The sequence below is a fragment of the Halichoeres trimaculatus genome, unplaced genomic scaffold (assembly GCF_033239565.1).
Source record: "Halichoeres trimaculatus isolate MK-OKI-2021-1 unplaced genomic scaffold, fHalTri1.1 fHalTri1_scaffold_15, whole genome shotgun sequence".
Lineage (NCBI taxonomy): Eukaryota > Metazoa > Chordata > Actinopteri > Labriformes > Labridae > Halichoeres > Halichoeres trimaculatus.
Window position 1 is genome coordinate 12,650,488 of NW_027437193.1, and position 17,664 is coordinate 12,668,151.

The following is a 17,664-nucleotide window of genomic DNA, read 5'->3' on the forward strand; positions in this document are numbered from 1 at the left end:
TCAGAACCAGGGGAGTCACACCATGGCTTATCGGCTTTTACAGGATGTTTTCCCCAACTCACCTTTGAGGAAGCGAAATTTCTTGAGGAGTCCAGAGACGACGAAGGAGTCACAGAGGTAAAGCAGAAGGCCACTGAACAGCAACCCCTGATGGTTCAGGTTGGTGGAGTGTGGGCGAGAGTTTATGTAGCACACAGTAATCTGCAAGAGAAAGTATTTCATTAACCCCACACATAATGAACTAAAGGGAAGTAGAAAATAAATAAAATATCCATTTTTAAAAAAGTAATCATTCTTGCATGAAGCTGCAGGAGGAAAGCAAATCTAAGTGTGGCACTGTTTTCACTGATTTATTTTTAGTGCAATGTGTCTGAGTATGCACATGGTGAAGCTGTGCAGAGTAAGTGGACAGCTGTGTCTTCAATGGCACAAATGTTCTGTTCAAATGTGCACAGTTTGCATTCATGGTTTGCAAATGTGCAAGGATGCAGGTCGCAATGTTCTCAGCCACGCACATGATGAAACTGTGCAACTTGCAAATTTTGTCATGTAGATTAAGACGGAGGTAACATTAATCAGAAAGTTCAAATTTATATGTTAAAAAACTATGCATAAACAGCAGCTCTTCCATTTTAGAGTTTCTTTAAAACAGTTTGGCTTTAAGTTAAGGCACAATGCTAATAAGCTCCTTTCCTGCATGCACTTGTAACCTCCTGGGAGCTCTCACCTCTGGGCTGATGTTGAGGTAGCTGTCGATGGACAGAACTGGGTTGTTTCTGTTCCTAACAGCCTTCGGAAACAGTCTGTGGCTGCAGCTTTGCAAGAATCTTTCAAGTAAGAACTGGGCCGGGGCGTCCAGGAGGGTCTGCTCGCTGTCCGGAGCACACACATACTGTGATGGGCTGATGGGGGCTAGGTTTTCAATTTCCTGAAGACAGAGAAGGGAAGTTCATTATTAGATAGTTGTGCATGGTAGAGGAAAACAAATTACAGTCAGTGGAACCAAGAGTGCATGTGTCCTTATCAGGAAACCCACCATGAGTTTAGGTTTGACCAGGAAGTCCTTGTTTCCCCCGACTGGAATGTGTTTCTTCATGAGGCTGAAGTAGTTGAAGCGACACAGCAGCAGCCCACTGCTGTTCACACGAAGATTGAAGTCCACCTCCTCACAGCTATATCTGAAACAAAGCAGCAAAGCAAGAACATTAAAACTAAACACAAATCACCACACGTGAAGTTCACCTGACCCAGTTGTCCTCTGACTTACCGATTGAGGTCGTACTGAACGTTCTGCGTCAAGTCCACATTGAGCATGACGAAGTCGTGGAGGTGACACCGGCTGAAAGGTTGACTGGGAGACTTACGAGCGAGGCTGCTGTTCCACTTGCGTGCACCGGACATAGCATACAAGGATATCTTTGGTGAACTTTCCATATGCTGCAGCACCGTCTTCAGAGAAACATCGGTTTCAGTTGAGCCGTCATCAGACATCTCACTGTGAGATGGAGGAAAAATGGGACAGGGTACACAAATATGTTATTTCATACTATTTAATTTATCCAATTTTCATACATTAATGAGAAATTGAAGAACTCCTTAAAGTTATGCTTTCAACTTAAGCAGTTCTGTTTTTAAGACAAAAATGGCAAAAGTAAAAAATAACCATTGAAAACAAACTCAAGAACTCCTCTCTGCAATCTGTGACAAATGAAAAACAATCCCTACCTGCTGTCTGCGGGCTGGTGGGCTTTCCACTGCACACAGGAGTCGTCCATCATGACAATGAAGGGCCATACATCCTGTCTTTTGACACCCTGCTCCTCCATTCGGTTCCTCTCCAGCTCCAGGTTATGGTACGACAGCTCTTTGATCATGAAGCGCGCGGCACCTTAAACAGACAAGAGCACAAGAGTCGGTTTCTTTTTCATTTATCCTCAACACTGTTGCACATACAAAGCTTTAAAAGGACAAAAAAAATGAGCTGCACAAAGAAATGAGCCGTGGAAGTGGAATGACAAAGGTGAACTTAACATTTGCATGGAGTTTGTTTGCATCACAAATTCACACTCATTCAACCTCCATCTGTGCTGTGCAGACTCAGCAGCTGATGCCCTGTGTCACACTGAGTAAAAGTTTAAACTTGAACTCACTTATCCCTGTCGGTATCTGATTGAGGGCTATTTACTTAAGTTAAACTCATTACAGTCGGGCCACACACTGATAGGCTTCCCTTACCAATCAGACTGGAGTGCTGCACAAGTTTGCATGCAAAGGGCCTTTTTTTCAATATGTTATGATTACATTTAACCTTTCACCAACTGTACTCAAACCTGTCTGCCTGCAATAAAAGACACGAGACATGATGGCTCAGGCTTTGTAATAAATCATTCATTTACAGCACAGAGATAACGCGCACGTTTTAGAAGACTTAAATGTCTCCTGTACGGTTTTTGACAACTTGAAATAGGAGTCTATGCGAATGAATCCCTGGTTTAACATTGATTTGTTTTGCTTGTGGCAGGATCATACAAAGAATCTTAAAAATGTGCAAACACAAGTAGACTTAAAAAAGGAGAAGATGTTGAAGGCTAAAAAAAAAGACTAAAAACAAAGCAGGATTGAAAATATTGTCTTTTGAAAAACTGAACTTTTTGGGTTTTGGACTCCAGTTTTAATCTACAATGGTGCATTCATGGAGGAATACACTGATTTGGAATATTTGACTTTAGGACATGTTATTATCAACTTACCGACTCCAGCACTGTTGAACATGGCAGGCAGGACGAGCAGGATGTGGTTGGGCCAGTATTTCCTGTAAAGCGGCATCTCAAACTGCTTGACCACAAGAATGTGCAGATGAGTGGTCCCCTCCATGGCGTGGAAAATGTTGAGCAGGCCGTGCTCTTGTCGTCCTGTCGTCGGGGTGAAGATCGGGCTCTTTAGCAGATCAGGGTCCTGAAGGAAAGAGTGATAGTTACAGACCTAACGCTGACTTGTTCAGACAGTCATACAGCTGCAGGAAGAAACGAATGTCAGCGTACCTTTGCAGAAACCAGCGGCAGGTGCATGCTCTCCAGATGGCTGCCCTGCTGACTGAAGACAAAGTGCTGCTCCTTGGCTTTAGGAATGACAAACTGGAGCTGGACCTCCTCACCCAGCATGGACGAGCAGAAAGTGAAGGCATGGAAGGTGCACTCCGATAGCTGCAACACAAGCGCACACATGCATTATTAAAGTGGACACACCACCATTAAGCATGACCGCACTGAGTTAAAAGCTATCAAGCCATCAACATATCCTGACGGGTTAGAGTGGAGCTCTGTGGATCTTTCAGTCGAGCCTAAACATGCAGCAGATGCTGTTTAATGTGAGCGTATGTGTGCTGCACTCACCTGCGTGGCTGGGCCTGGTTCACAGTAGTGCTGACACTGTTCACAGTGGTGAAAGGCATTGTGGGCGGCAAACCTGCTCAGTCGTATGGACTTGGTTTCTCTTTTGGCTGCTGTTTGGCTTTCTTCTTCTTGTTTTAAATCTGCATCATAAAACAACAACATCAACACTGACCAATAAACTGTTGGATTAACGTGTCAGAGTGACACGAGGCTTCCTCTTCTGTGTGCTGGAACGTTTGGCTGACCTTCTGAGCACTTTGGCATCTTGTCAGTGTAAACAGGGCTGGCCTTCCTGAACTTTGGGTCCCGGGGGTAGGGGTCAAAGGGCAACTTTCGAACATCCTCAATGTCGGGCCACTGAGTGTTAACTGGAGTTGTAACTTCAGATGTTTCTAGAGGGTAATAACAAGACAAGCTGATGAGAAACAATAAAAAACTATCATAGATGAAAATATTCGATACTTTATTTTTAATTTTATCTATGAGCCAGAATAAAGGCGGTCTTTACCTTCTTCTTCCTCTTCTTCCTCATCGTACACATCTACCTCCAACAGTCTGATGAGCATTCGAAACAGGATGCGGAGAAACTGCAGATAGGCTCCAGTTTTTCCCACCTAGCAAAGCACAAACAAAAAAATCATTATTTAAAACCTGGTACATAATAAACTTCACAAAATTACATATAATGACTTTATTCATCAACTTTTAAAGCAATCAAAACTTGAAGCAAACTTGGGTTGTTTATAGTATTTTTTTACCTGTGGGGGTCCGCTGAGCAGCAGTCGGCGTGGATGTGGCACAGGTGGAGCTTCGTGGTCAGCGTGATGCTGCCTGGCGACAGTCCACTGTCGGTAGTACATGCTCTGGTCCGCCCCTTGCATGTTGGGAGTGATGAGGGGCCTCAGCGGGCTGCTCCAGCCCACGTCAGCGTGCGGCAGCAGGGAGAAGGAGCTCAACTGACTCCCTGATTCCCCTGCCAGCAGGTTGTAAGCTGCCCGAGACATAATGACCGTCCGTGGTGACACACGAGAGGGTTTAGGGTCCCGGCTGCACTGTGTGGACTGGCTGGGCCTCTGGGTGGAGGAGGATGATGGGGAAGGAGAAGAGGAGGAGCTGGAGCAAAGCGAGGGGGGCTTGGAGGTTTTGGAGGGGTTGGAGGAGAGTTGGCCCAGGGAGTCGCACTCCTGTTTGAAGCCTTCTGCTGACACAATGTCAGAGGTGACGGCAGCTTCAGGAGGGGAGGAGGAGGTGGAGGGCTTCTGTAAAGAGTCTGTAACATCGGATGAGCTGACGCCGTTCTCTGCCAGAGAGCCTTTGTGGAGACAAGAGCAGTAAAAAGAAATTATTTGAGCCTTTTATTAAAAGCAGACAATATTTAATGCTTGGTGTCACAAACTCAATAACTAATGAGTCGACATCGTTGCATCGACCGGTGCATCCAGCTAAATGGTTTTGCTGTTTTCACCAGGACTCACCAGAGGTTCTGGTTGCAGCGCTGCCGTTACTCTGAGGTCTCTCCAGCTCATCTCCATCGTTCAAGCTGGTGGCTGTCTTCTCCCCATCTGATTCCCGAGGGACAGCATCCTTCTTGGGCTCCTGGACAACACTCATGGACACGTAGGTGCAGGCCAGACCAACCTCCTGCTCCAATGCTGTTCGAGTCAGGTAACTGGAGTCTATCAGACGAAGGTCGCTGTATTTCAGAGACCTAGAAGAAGTTCAGTGTGAGGAAGATTAATGATGAGAAGTCTAATTACTTAAGTTCTATTTTTGATAACTTCAGTGTGTCTGATGCTCTCTATAACAAATATTCTTTGTTTTAATAAAGTCCCACAACTCTTCAACTGTTCACTGGTGTTACAAAGCTCAGACACACAAGTGGGGACTGACACGCTGCGTAGGACAAAAATGTTACCTGGCCTCTCTTGTAGAAGAGACACTTTGTGAAAGCAGACAATACAGGGAGGATGAACCAGACTCGAAGCAAGAGCGAGTTGTTGTTTACGACTATGAGCCTACCTGGGGAATGTTTCACCAAGAGGGTCCTTCCCTGTGAGGATGACGATGCAGGGCAGGCCCTCCAGATCCTCATAAGTGTGGGGTACCCACTCTTCATTCTCACAGCCTCTCCACGCCTACAACAAAACCAGTTATGATATATGTTTGGTTAAGTATGCTTCCTCTGGGATGTTCTATCCATTTTTTTCTTCTTCTTTTGATCCTAAAGCTTTTTACAACCTTATGACAAAATGCTGAAAAAGTGAAGTTATTTCTCTATATAAACAGATGTTATATAAATATACTACATCTAATAAATCTAGGAAAAAGAAACAAGTAACACAAATATCTTGCATAACAAAACGTGGTACACCAAGTGCAAATTCCAAAAATATTTCACAGCAGTACATGAATAAGACACAACACACATGACGTTCTTACCCTGAGGCGGTTGATGAAGTTCCTGGGCAGGTTGAGTTCAGAGGCGGGGCTTCCCAGCAGTACAGCAAAGCACAGCTGAAGTCCCAGTTTGTCCCTCACATCCTCCAGACGCTCCCGAGCTAGCATAGCCAGCTGCAGTGAGGGGACTCGAACCAGCAGCATGTGACCCCTGCCCTGGGAGCCCTCTCTGCTGGGGGCATTGATCAGGTCCTCCACCATGGCTAGAGTCTCTGGGGTGATGTGGTCTCTCAGGGAGGGGGAGGAGGTCAGCGCCATCATGGCCTCGGTGTACTGCTGAATCAGCAGGTAGCTGCGGATCACCATGCTGTGTAGGTGTGGATGTCTGCGGCATGAAATAAGCAGAGGCTGTGTTTATAAATCACATCTTGTAAGTTCATGCACAGCACAACATTAACTTTATTCAGTGCCTGTGAGTGACATTTCAGCAGGGCGGTAAAAACATCTTAACAGCCCTCTGTGTTATTGATTTCTAAGTGCTGACACCATGCTGACCTCTCCAGCAGTGTGTGGACCATCTTCTCAAAAGCATCATCACAGCGTAGGATGGGGCTGGCCACGCCCCACTGCAGGGAGCTGCTGTAGTCCCTCAGGCCAAAGTAGAACAACTCATTAGCAGATTGCTCCCCCTGCTGGAAGAAGAAGGTAATAACATGCTGAGTGCTGACAGGCAAACTGGAAACACTTGGATCAACCTACAAATGTTGAAAAACAGAATACATATAACTGTATCATCAGTTCATGCCAATGACACTGAATCTCGTTTACTGAAAGTGGTTCTTGTAAACCACGTTGGACCTGTCACTTTAAGGAGCCCTCAGATACCAGAAGAATATCTATATGACAATCTTGTTCTGCATGCCTTTGCACAATGCCTTTAGGCTGTCAGCTTTCCCTCTGTGTAAGCCAAAAATCAGTGGAATGCTCCACCACATGAAACTCAAAACTGCCAATTAGCCTCGACTCTGTGTGTGTGTGTGATTTACTACTCTGTGCTGTGTTATAGTCAAGTTTAAATTTTACTTTATATCAACAGAAATCCAAAACCCATTTACACATGTTCATATGACCTTGTTAATGTTTGTGTAGTTCCGCCCATGTGTAAAATTTTTCTACAAACTGAAAAAGAACTGAGTCATCCCTGTTAAAACAACAAAACTAAAGCCAATCAAAAACAAAAGTCAAGTGGATCAATAAATTAAAAAAATATATATTAAAAAATAAAAGGTCATCCTACTCTTGTGCCAAAGAAGAAAAAAACATTGGGGGGGAAGGAAAATTCTTTATGTTTAGTCATCGTTGTTTTGAATTTACCCTGACAGGGTTTGCTGCCCAACACCATCAAAGACAAACACAAATACCCCACCTTTACTTCTCATTTTAAAATATGGCTCACTGACAACTACAAGTGCTGCACACACTGATCCCTGTCAAATGGGAAACTCTGTGCCGGATGTGACATAATCATTGCTGATGCCTGCCTCCATGTTACATCTCATCTGTGCTTTCAATGTGGCCTCTATGATTCTTCACCCTTTGTTGTCTCAGTCTTGACCTTAATGCATGAACTGCTTTCATGTGCTTTGTTTGAGTCTGTTTTAACTGTGTGTGATGTCTTTTCCTTATATTCTATCCCTGTTAAAACCAAAATTTAATTTATTTTATCTTGTTTGAAAATTTAATGATTACATTTTAAGCTGCCAATTTGACAACTGGCTGGTGACTACTGCTAAAAAAATGGTTGTAAAGACTAGAGCAGCCTCTTTTACTGTATAGTCAATTAAAAGGGCCTGTCCACAAAACTAAACAAATAAACTAAACTAAACTAAACTCAACTCAACTCAACTAAACTAAACAGAGAATAATAATGAGATTTACTTGTGCAAAGACTTTTACATAACCATACGGTATATACAGCCTCCTTTAGCCCTGAAACTCCCGTAAAACATGATGAATCATAAGTGGAATTTTTCATTTAGATCATGCACAATACAAGCTAAAACATATCAGATTACATCAAATTACATCAAAATCCTTCTTCCTCCTCAAAGAAATTGGGTTTTTTTGCAGTTTGTGTCAAAACAATCAAGCCTTTTCTCCTTTCAGGTCAAGTGTTCATTGTGCAGTTTGAGTCCACTAGGTGGAGCACCTGATCCTCAGGTGAAACAAACTGGTCTTTGTGTTCTGGCTTTTAAGCAAACACACAGCAGTCAGTGGTGTCAGACACACTTTCTTAATGGTTTCCAGCCTTCTTGAGAACTTTTTGGTCTTCCAGTAACCACACTCACCAGACTTCCACTGGTGGGCCAGTGAACTTCGTTATGGATGCTGATGCGGGACTGGTGGGTCTGCAGGGTGTATGGGAAGCAGCTGACCTGCAGGACCAGGAGGTTCATGGCATCCAGGACTTCCTGGCAGTTCACAACCCGGTCAGCTAATCCCTGCAGCTCTCCGTGGCACACAGAGCCTGACAGAGCACTGCAGGGAGGGGGACAAAGCAGTTTGTTGTTTAGATTTCTGGACAAATCAGACCAAAGCTGCTAGTTAAACATGAACTCAGCTACTCGGCATGATGCAGGGAAGTCTTTACATTTACCAAACTTGTTGTTGTTCGCAGGAAAAAACATCCTCTCTGAATTTTTTTTATCTATTTATCTGGCAGTGAAAGTGCAGTTAATCTGGACCAGACAGATGAACTTGGCAGCTGGAAGCAGCAGCTATCATCTGAATGGCTCTGTGAAATGTCAAAGTACATCTACACAAAATTTAGCAGAAAATGAATGCATGTTATTTCTCACTAACTGAATTTATCTCCCGCAACAAAGAAAAATACTACAAGCTTCAACTCTACAACCCACATTTGTTTAATTTCAAGGTGACGAACACTCAGTGCTGCTGTTTTTGTTTTTACTGGCTTTGCAGCTGCTCTGATCTCACCACTTTAATCAGTGAATAACAAGCACGAAGTTTGACCTGCAGCCATAACAACTCATCTTTTCTCACAGCGCTTCAGATTATGGGAAGAGAAAAACAGAGTGAGTTCTCACAATGTTACTTCAATGTTTCTGCATACCTTGTGAGGTCTACATGTGAGTTATCGTGGATGAGGACAAACAGGGTGTAGGGGTTCTGCTTGACTTTCTTCATGAAGGCCTCCATCTTGGTGTGCACGTCAGCATCCAGACGCACAACGTACTTTTCAGATTTCTGGTGGGCTGACGTGGCGTCTTCAATTCCCAGGTCCACGAGCACTCCTGGCCAAAACAACGACACATTACATAAAGATTTACGTAATAAAATACCGCTACAATGATCACGTAGCCACAACCTTGCATGACATCATTATGAGTTGGAGACTGGGTTGAAAAATGCATCCTTGAAATTTGTAATTTGACACAAACCTGATTGTCGGATGCGCTGTGCCGTTTGGTGCACCAGAATGTGAGACGGAGGCACCAAAACCAGAAAGTCCACTTTACAAAAACGGCCCAAGTCCAGATTCTGTGTCCCTGAGTCAGCGATGGAGCAGACTTGGGAGAGGAGGCTTCGAGCCACACTCAGCTGGGTTGGATAGATCTGAAAGACCTTATTGAACAGCTCTGCTGCAGGAACATAAAGAGACAGAGGGACGATGTGTGAGCATCAATAAATCTGTCAGTCAAAAGTAAAACAAAATAAGAATCAAGTTTTTTTAATCTAGTTTCAAAATGTATTGAATGCTGCTTTAAATTGGAATAAGTGTAACAACACAATTAAAAATAAAATTTTTAATTAATTAAAAGAGAAAAGTTTAAGAGGTCAGACTTATATATGTGGAATAAAGGTCCACATGAGTGGGATTCCAGTAACGTTTGGACATTTGCAGATTAATCACCACTGGCCTCAGCAATGTATTGATTTGCTGTATTTGTAGAAGATCTATCGATTGTTTTGGCTGGTAAATAAAAACGGCCCTGGCAGGTCAGATTAGACAGCCAGCGTGTTGGGGAGCAGTCTAACCTCTGCCTGAGGGGGGTGACATGCTGGCAGCCTCCTGGGAGTGGATGTAGTCAGTGACATCGCCCTGGAAGGGCTGGATGACCTGTCCCTTTCGTCTGCGCTGGTATCGCACCAGCTGCTTGTCCAGATTGTCCCCTGAAAGAGAGGCAGATACAAGCGTCACACAGACACAGAGGCAGGAAGACGAGCTGCTGATACACAGCTGTGCAAAGAACAGACGATGAAAACACAACTAGACTACACATCTTTGACTGATGTAAAAGAACATGATCTACTTTTTGTTTGTGAAATTAAAATCCAAATGAGGATGACAACCTAGCGACTTTTTCATTACATTTCTCTTTTTGGCTGAGAGAACTTGTAAATGTCATGCAAGTGGCAGATATTTAGTTAATCTTTCTTTTTTTCAGAAGAAAAAAAATAAAAAGGCTAAAAAACCTGGTGGTACAAGAACATCACTCACCAAGTGACGTTGTTTTAAAGTGAGAAGCCAAGACGCTGACTTTCCCTGTGATAAGTTCATAGCTTATCTCCTTCAGGAACTCATTGGTAGTGAGCATGCCTTCAGCTAAAGCCCTCGCTTGGTATTTTCCTGTGAACAGCACAGAAAAAAGAATACTTTAAAATGTGCAAAAATTGTTAATAGTACCAAGATAATAATCAGGCAAAATGATTTTGGTTGCAGCACTCACCCAAAACAAGCACGCAGAACTCATTGCCGCTCACTTTGGAGGCACATATGATGACAACGTAGGTGGGCAAGCACTGCTGAGGGTGAGGGCCCTCGCTGAGAGAGCGCAGAGACTCAGAGATGCCCTCTCCCAAAGAGTTGTGGGTGACCACGACTTGGACGCTGCCACCAGAGACGCTGGCTTCAAGCCGAGCTAACCAGGGTAGCTGGGCTGGGGAGATGGCGGGACCTCCAGGGCAGCACAGCATGGCCTTCAGAACGATCTGCTCTAACTCCTCTCGTAGAGGAATCTGCTCTGAGCCTGCAAAAAGAAATCAAAAACTTAAGTTTACATGCAACATAAAACGCAGTTTTATTCTGCCTGTGATGTGTCTGTGTAAATAACACACCATCACCAACGCTGGGGCATTCACCCCATCACCTTGTGCAACAATAAAACATCCAGGGAAGAAAACCAAAGGGAGTGGGGCTCTCCTTATGTCAAAGTTTGTGCTTGCTGCTTACCTAAGCGTGCAAGATACTGCAAAGTGAGCAGGATCATGGTCTCCACACAGAGAAGCTGGCTGCTGTTGAGGCCTAACGTCTCCAGGGTTTTCTCTGTCAGCTGGCTGCTCTTATAGCAGCTGACCAGCAGGGGGCTCACTACTATGTCCCCCACATTCCCATAGAAATAAGGTAAAGTGCCGTGCCCTGGAAAGAAACATGAATGTGTCAAAACTGAAAGATTTACACTGCAAAAAACTGAAATTTTATCAAGTGTTTTTGTCTTATTTTCAGTAGAAAATTCCTTTTTAGACTCAATATGAGCCAAATTAACATGACCAACCCAGAAAAATGTCTTGTTTAAAGTTATTTAAGGACAAAAATGAGGTCTGAATTGCTCTTAACCAGTAAAAAAAAATCTGCCAATGGAACAAGAGAAAAGTTACTTGTATTAAGACATTGTTCTAGTCTCAAGGAAATTTTCAAGCAATTTTGTCTTGTTCCATTGGCAGATTTTTTTTACTGGTTACAAGCGATTCAAACCTCATTTTTGTACTCTGATAACTTGAAACAAGACATTTTTCTGGATTGATAAGTTGAAAGTGGCTCATATCAAGTATAATAAGACAACTTTTACTTAAAAAAAGACAAAAACACTTGATAAGATTTCAGTTTTTTGCAGTGTAGCAGCTACAAGTGAGTGCTTTAAATCACCTGAAAAATACACAGTTTAACTTTTCATTAGTAAACATTAATACACTTAATTTAAAGAGCACATAGAGTAATCAAAGTTGTACCGATAAGGATGACAGGGCGAACTCCTGAAGAGCCAAGCAGGTTGTCAGGAACAATAACTGTTTCTCCAGCAGTGACAGGTTGAGGCTGAATGACTCCTGTTACTGCCGGCTGAGAAGAGGATACTCCTAATACAGAGCCTGGAGGGACACGGTAGCATCACGGTGTTAGCGTTAAAACATTACCCAGAAAACACTTCAGTCATATTTGTAGCTGATTTGCTCTGGAGCAGACAATTTGAAATGATGATGGTGTTTAAGTACAACCATCATGACATGATATCTCAGAAATCTTCCTCAGTCAGACAATTTTTCAAAAATTGTTTCGTCCACAAACTCCCAGCTCGATCTCCATGGAGATGCAGGGTGAATCATCCCTAACAACCAGACCACGTCAGTGATTGCACACTCATCCCCAAACCAGTGGAGAGAGTTTTAAAACAACACAGTCGATGCTTCACACACACACAAGCTTGCACACACTCACACTGAGTCAAAAAGAAAACACATTAGAGGTTTAATCATCATCTCACGCTGACTCCTGTGGAAGAAAACATAATAGATCTGTTGTTTATGAATCAGGAACTGACCTGGAGAGCAAACTATAGGCCTGATGGCTGGCACAGGGACGGCTGTTGGTGGGACAGGTACCAACGTGCTGGGATGCCAGCTCCGGTGGCGCTTCTTTGGAGGACCAGAGTTCATGGCAGAGGATACTGAGGGTCAAATCAACAGAGATGAGTGAATGGGGATTAGCATAAAATACGATAGGTGTTCATTTAGTGTTTTTTTTTTTTCAATTTTTCTTTAAAGGGAAAAACTTCTCACCAGGACTGTCTCCTAGATCAGCAGTGCGATACCCCTGACCTTGAGGCCCTAACGAGACCTGGGAGGGGCTCAGTAAGGGAGGACGTCCATCAACACTCAGGCCATTCGCTGCCACGTTTACCCTTAGAGCTGTGGGCACTGAAGACACACACACATACAAACACATAAGCCTTTATCACGATGCATTTTTCAACCTAACACATTTACTAATGAGTATTATATATACATGTATAGGCTGACACAAATTTATAAAAATAGGTTAGAAGCTGATAAGTTGGTAAGAGGAAAGAGAATGGTTTCAAACAACAGTGTATTCATTTTCTGGGTGATATGTCTATCAAGCCTCAAAGCAAGCAATCCTCATACCTTTATGAAATTTCAGTAGGGGTGGGTGAAAATATTGACGAATCGATGCATTGTGATATTTCCCCGCCCAACTGAATATTGATTTGGCCAATTCTCAGAATTCACCTCCTGGCCAGTGGGGGGCGCTGTGTGTGTTACTCTCGTTGTATGGATGTAGGCTGCACGAGACCATACAACAACAAACTAGCAGCCAAAGCAAGCAGCAGCCAAGCGGCAACCTCCGGTCTTAGAATATGAGACAACGTGAAAGTGCTAAAATCTGCTGTTTCTCGAGTGTTCGCTTGAGGCTGGCTCCGGAAGTAGCCGTAGTCACATACACACCAAGCCAAAATAAGCCATTTTCAAAGCAGAAATGAACCTATATACAGCCTGGTTCAAAAAATGTCTCTTGTCCGGTTCGCTAATTTTACTACTGGCACTCACTGTACGGGGGCTGAATTTTTTTCTTACTCTGCCGTTTAGAAGATATCAAGATTGTGAATTCCCCCAATAAGAGGCACAGCTGAGGGTCACGTGACCAACAGGTGCACCATGGTTGTAGGCGAAGCCCTTGCCACTACCAATATGGACGCTATAGCCGATGTGCTTCATTCTCTGTTTCAGAAACAGACGGGTGACGTCAGCGAGACTACGTCCATGTTTTATACAGTCTATGGCCGCAGCATTAAGCCAGCTTCTTCAACTTTTAAGTCTGACGTTTGTTTTGTTTTATTGCTCAAAAATGTGTGGTGACTTAACACACATGTTCACATGAGCATGAAAATAAATGTCTAAAATTGGTCAATAACAAATCTCATAATTTGTGTATTTACGTGTCTTCCTGAATGGACAAATTGCTGTATTTGAATCAATATAAAATTGATACTGAATTGAATGGCAACCTAAAGAAATAAAATCAAATCGAATCAACAATACCCAGCCCTACATTTCAGCCCCCCCCTCCAAAATATGGTAGAAGATCTAACAAATCATGAAGGATGCATCTGTCTTCATTTTACATTTTGTCTAAAAATGATCCATGCCTGATTTATTCATAAACAACTGTACACTAAAGATCTGTTCATCTGAACCTTCCTGCACAGCCTGACCAATACATTACAATAAGTCAGTTTAAACAGCGGCATATTGATTTCCCATACATGGACGGCTCCTGCCAATGACCAGATTGGCCATTTTCCAATCTCATATTCACTGTGTTTGCAATACGCTAAAACATTGATTGGTATGTGTAGCCTTTTCCTGTCAATATCACAACCTTGTAAAGGGGCTAATGGATAGCGAGGCCTTAAAAAGTCATTACAGCATTCCTTCCTCCAGTATTGATCCGTGTGTATGTGCAAGTGCAAATACGTGTGTGTTTGCTCGTGTGTGCATTCGCAAGCAGATGTTAATCTTGGCTCCATGGTCAGCTGCAGTCCCATCTACTTCATGTTGAACCAGATAAAATAAAAACCACCTGTAGCTAGGCAACCCTCCGGCCAGTGTCAAAGCCTCAGGGCATCCAGGAATGTGTGATGTAGCCACAGTGACGCAGAGTGAAGACAGGAAATAACACGGCGAGGTAATGAGCTGACACATCAACAGGAAATCACTGAAGAAGAGCTTCACCTATTGGTAGAGTCTTGTTTCCAGGCGTGGACACCAGGGGTTTGAGGAAACTGATGTCTCTGCTGAGGTCCTGACTCCCAAAAAAGACGGATGATGTCTGCGTTGTTCTGGTGGGTGGAGAATCTGCAGGTCAAGACAAAAACTATTTAGTATCCAAAAACCAGATTAGATGATTTGACCTTGTCCAACAACTGTCAACCTGTCTTTGTGAGCTCAGAACTCTTAAGTGGACCGGTTCAGAACTGGAACTGCTCATTCCGCTTTTAGGCACCTTTCTGTTTGGGTACCAAGTTTCCCTAATTTACCCGATGAAGCCTGACACATGGCTCACTTAGGTGAGAGGAAGGCGAGAGCAAACTGGATTACATCCTTCTGAGCCTAATGTGATTTGATCAATATAGTTAAGTAGCTTGGTGAATTAATTATTTTTTGGAGTCAAAAAGACCTTGAGCGAGCCACCACATCCGCCACCATACTGCTCAGCGTTGTACATCACTTTGGAAAAAAGTGTCTTCTACATGGCAAAAAAACGAACTCTTATCAAGTGTTTGTGTCTTATTCTAAGTAAAAATTGTCTTATTGTACTGGATATAAGCCACATTCCACTTATAATAAATAGTCCAGAAAAATGTCTTGTTGCAAGTTGTTTAAAGACAAAAATAAGGTCTGAATTTCTTGAATCACGTAAAAAAATCTGCAAATGAAATAAGGGAAATTTTGCTAAAAAAAAATTCTTAAGCTAGAAAAATTTACAATACAAGTCACTTAGCTCTTGACTTTTTCTCATTTTCCCAAGACATTTTCCTGGACTGTGAGTGTGGCTCACATTTAGTCCAAAAAGGCATTTTCTATTGAACACAAGACAAAAACACTTGGTAAGGTTTCAGTTTTTTGCAGTGTAACTGAAATTGTAAAAGCAGGTTTTGGTTTTTGGTCTTATTAGACAGGTTTTTAAAGCTTGAATGAAGTACTTTTTAATTTACTAAATGAATGTCCTTCAAAATAAAAGCATGGTTAAAAAAATAGGTAGTCTTCAAACAGAAATCAGAACTGACCCTGGAAAGCATTCCCACGGTGTTTTTATGCTGTATTTTTAATGCTCTTCATAAAAATTTAGATTATAACCATCTAATACAGACCCTCATCTTTTATATATTTCAGCAAAATGCTCAAGTCAGGGAAATGAACAGTGTGATCTGCTACTACGCACGCTGTGTGCATCCAGCCTTCCCTGCATAAAACTAGCTGCAAATCTCTTCTTCATGAATCATTTCAGGACAAACAGGTTTTTGAAACGGAAACAGGGATTCAGTGTCAAACCTTTTGAGCTCGAGTATGAGCGACTACATTATGCGCAGAAGCTATCTGAAGGTTGCCATCAGGTGATCTGAAGCAATGTTTATGTAAGAAATGAGCCCTCCAGCTCAGCTGTCAAACTCATTAATGTGTAAAGTAAGCAGCCTGCAGATCAGAACAAATCAATACAATAAGGGACAATACGGGGGCTGTTTTTCAGTCAGAGAGGGAACAGATGCTGCTGGTGTGAGAGGTCAGATATTACAAAGTCTTCTTTAAAGAGGAGCAGAATGTGTCGATTAAATACGATGATGAAATTTTCTTTACATAAAGAAATGATTCAGGCTCTTTTATTGTACGCTGAGGCTAAACTATTACAACATTTGGCAGATGAGTAAAAAAAGGTGCATCTTTGTGGTATCAGAGCAGCTTTTGGCCTAAAATATATGTTAAACTGGAAACTTTTATAGCGATATGTTACACATTAATCTCTGCGAATAACATCCCAAAAACTACAGCACTGGACACTATCTAAATTATCTTAGACACAAAGCTTCCCCGTCGTCGTGCACTGACTGATAAACAGCTGACTGCAGTGTAGCATCAGGCTACACTCACCGAATAAATTTCAAGGCTTAGCCACCAACACTTGTCTCTGTGGCAACAACATAAACCTGTCAGTAAACACCAACAGACCCAGTGACTCTGTGGTGAAACCTAACGTGTATCAACAAGAGTTATTCCAGTTATTCCAAACTGATGCTTCAATGAGTTTTTAGTCTGAATATTAATGTTATCATCTTGCTCAGTAGTTAATAGTAGTAGAAGTAGTTAATTGGACATGAGTTGCTGAATCTTGCATGATGTGTTCGTGCAGACTCACCTGAGAGGGAAAAGGGAGATGAGCTGTGTCCGCTGGTGCCTCCATTTTCTTTGCCACTGAGAGAGGACGACGAGCTGGGTTTGGACGTTGACACGCTGCTGGAGAACTGACGGGATTTACAATCTGAGGAGGAACAGAGAGGAAGACTATGACATTTAGTCCAGGTGATCAAAGCTAAACTGCTGCAGGGTGAGAAAGAAGCGTAGGGCACAGAGTCTTGACCTTTCCAGCAGATGAGGGGTCCTTTGCACAGAGCACCCTGAGAATTCTTCACCAGGTAGTATTTTAAGTGCTTCTGCTTCTTGGGCTGTGTGGATAACTTCAGGTTGATGTGGTTGGAAAACTCAGTGAAGTATCTGAAACCCTTCTCCCCACAGCCCACACAGTTTCCTGAGAAACCTGTAAATGATTCAACAAGAGAGGAATTTTTAGATGACTTCACAGACATTATTACTGCCTCATTATTCCCTGACATAGTCTTGTGTCAGTGTGTAGCCAGCACAGGTGGAACAGAGAGTATTCGTTCTGCCAGAGGCTGAAAATGATCCGATGATGCCGTCTGTCTAAATGTAATGATGCTGCCTGTCTGTTCACTCTAACCTCAAACTGCAGGAACACACTGACCTAAAAGTGCATTTTTCCCGTTCTCATCAGGCAGAAAGCGGCGGTCCACGGCACACACGAGGATGTGCTCAGGGACGCCGGGGGACTTGGCACCAACCAACTCGAAGCCTGCTGGGATGTCGATGGGTTCTGTTGCTATAGAGACCAGTCGGAGGTCCTTGCCGGCCTGACAGAACCCTGAGGAGAGAGGATTTTTTTCAGTCAGAGGAAGAACATGACAGGACAGCAGAGGTATCTAATTTG

At 43.1% G+C, this 17,664-nt stretch overlaps 1 protein-coding gene across 2 annotated transcripts in view; it reads right to left on the minus strand.

The window, feature by feature from the left end:
• The window catches only part of greb1l (GREB1 like retinoic acid receptor coactivator), a 47,523-nt gene that overhangs the window by 2,602 nt on the left and 27,257 nt on the right, over positions 1-17,664 (minus strand). For both annotated transcript variants that reach the window (XM_074689337.1, XM_074689338.1), the window contains 29 exons: positions 17,422-17,598; positions 17,020-17,196; positions 16,798-16,920; positions 14,619-14,741; positions 12,645-12,782; positions 12,407-12,532; positions 11,820-11,957; positions 11,044-11,229; positions 10,541-10,840; positions 10,312-10,440; positions 9,849-9,983; positions 9,251-9,451; positions 8,923-9,103; positions 8,138-8,327; positions 6,345-6,481; positions 5,832-6,174; positions 5,412-5,527; positions 4,868-5,100; positions 4,151-4,704; positions 3,901-4,006; positions 3,638-3,784; positions 3,393-3,532; positions 3,042-3,203; positions 2,751-2,955; positions 1,726-1,888; positions 1,268-1,495; positions 1,037-1,178; positions 728-928; positions 63-201 (listed from right to left, as the gene is read on the minus strand). In XM_074689337.1, coding sequence (XP_074545438.1) covers positions 63-201; positions 728-928; positions 1,037-1,178; positions 1,268-1,495; positions 1,726-1,888; positions 2,751-2,955; positions 3,042-3,203; positions 3,393-3,532; positions 3,638-3,784; positions 3,901-4,006; positions 4,151-4,704; positions 4,868-5,100; positions 5,412-5,527; positions 5,832-6,174; positions 6,345-6,481; positions 8,138-8,327; positions 8,923-9,103; positions 9,251-9,451; positions 9,849-9,983; positions 10,312-10,440; positions 10,541-10,840; positions 11,044-11,229; positions 11,820-11,957; positions 12,407-12,532; positions 12,645-12,782; positions 14,619-14,741; positions 16,798-16,920; positions 17,020-17,196; positions 17,422-17,598 — 5,340 coding nt within the window. The remainder of the gene's footprint in view (positions 1-62; positions 202-727; positions 929-1,036; positions 1,179-1,267; positions 1,496-1,725; positions 1,889-2,750; positions 2,956-3,041; positions 3,204-3,392; positions 3,533-3,637; positions 3,785-3,900; positions 4,007-4,150; positions 4,705-4,867; positions 5,101-5,411; positions 5,528-5,831; positions 6,175-6,344; positions 6,482-8,137; positions 8,328-8,922; positions 9,104-9,250; positions 9,452-9,848; positions 9,984-10,311; positions 10,441-10,540; positions 10,841-11,043; positions 11,230-11,819; positions 11,958-12,406; positions 12,533-12,644; positions 12,783-14,618; positions 14,742-16,797; positions 16,921-17,019; positions 17,197-17,421; positions 17,599-17,664) is intronic.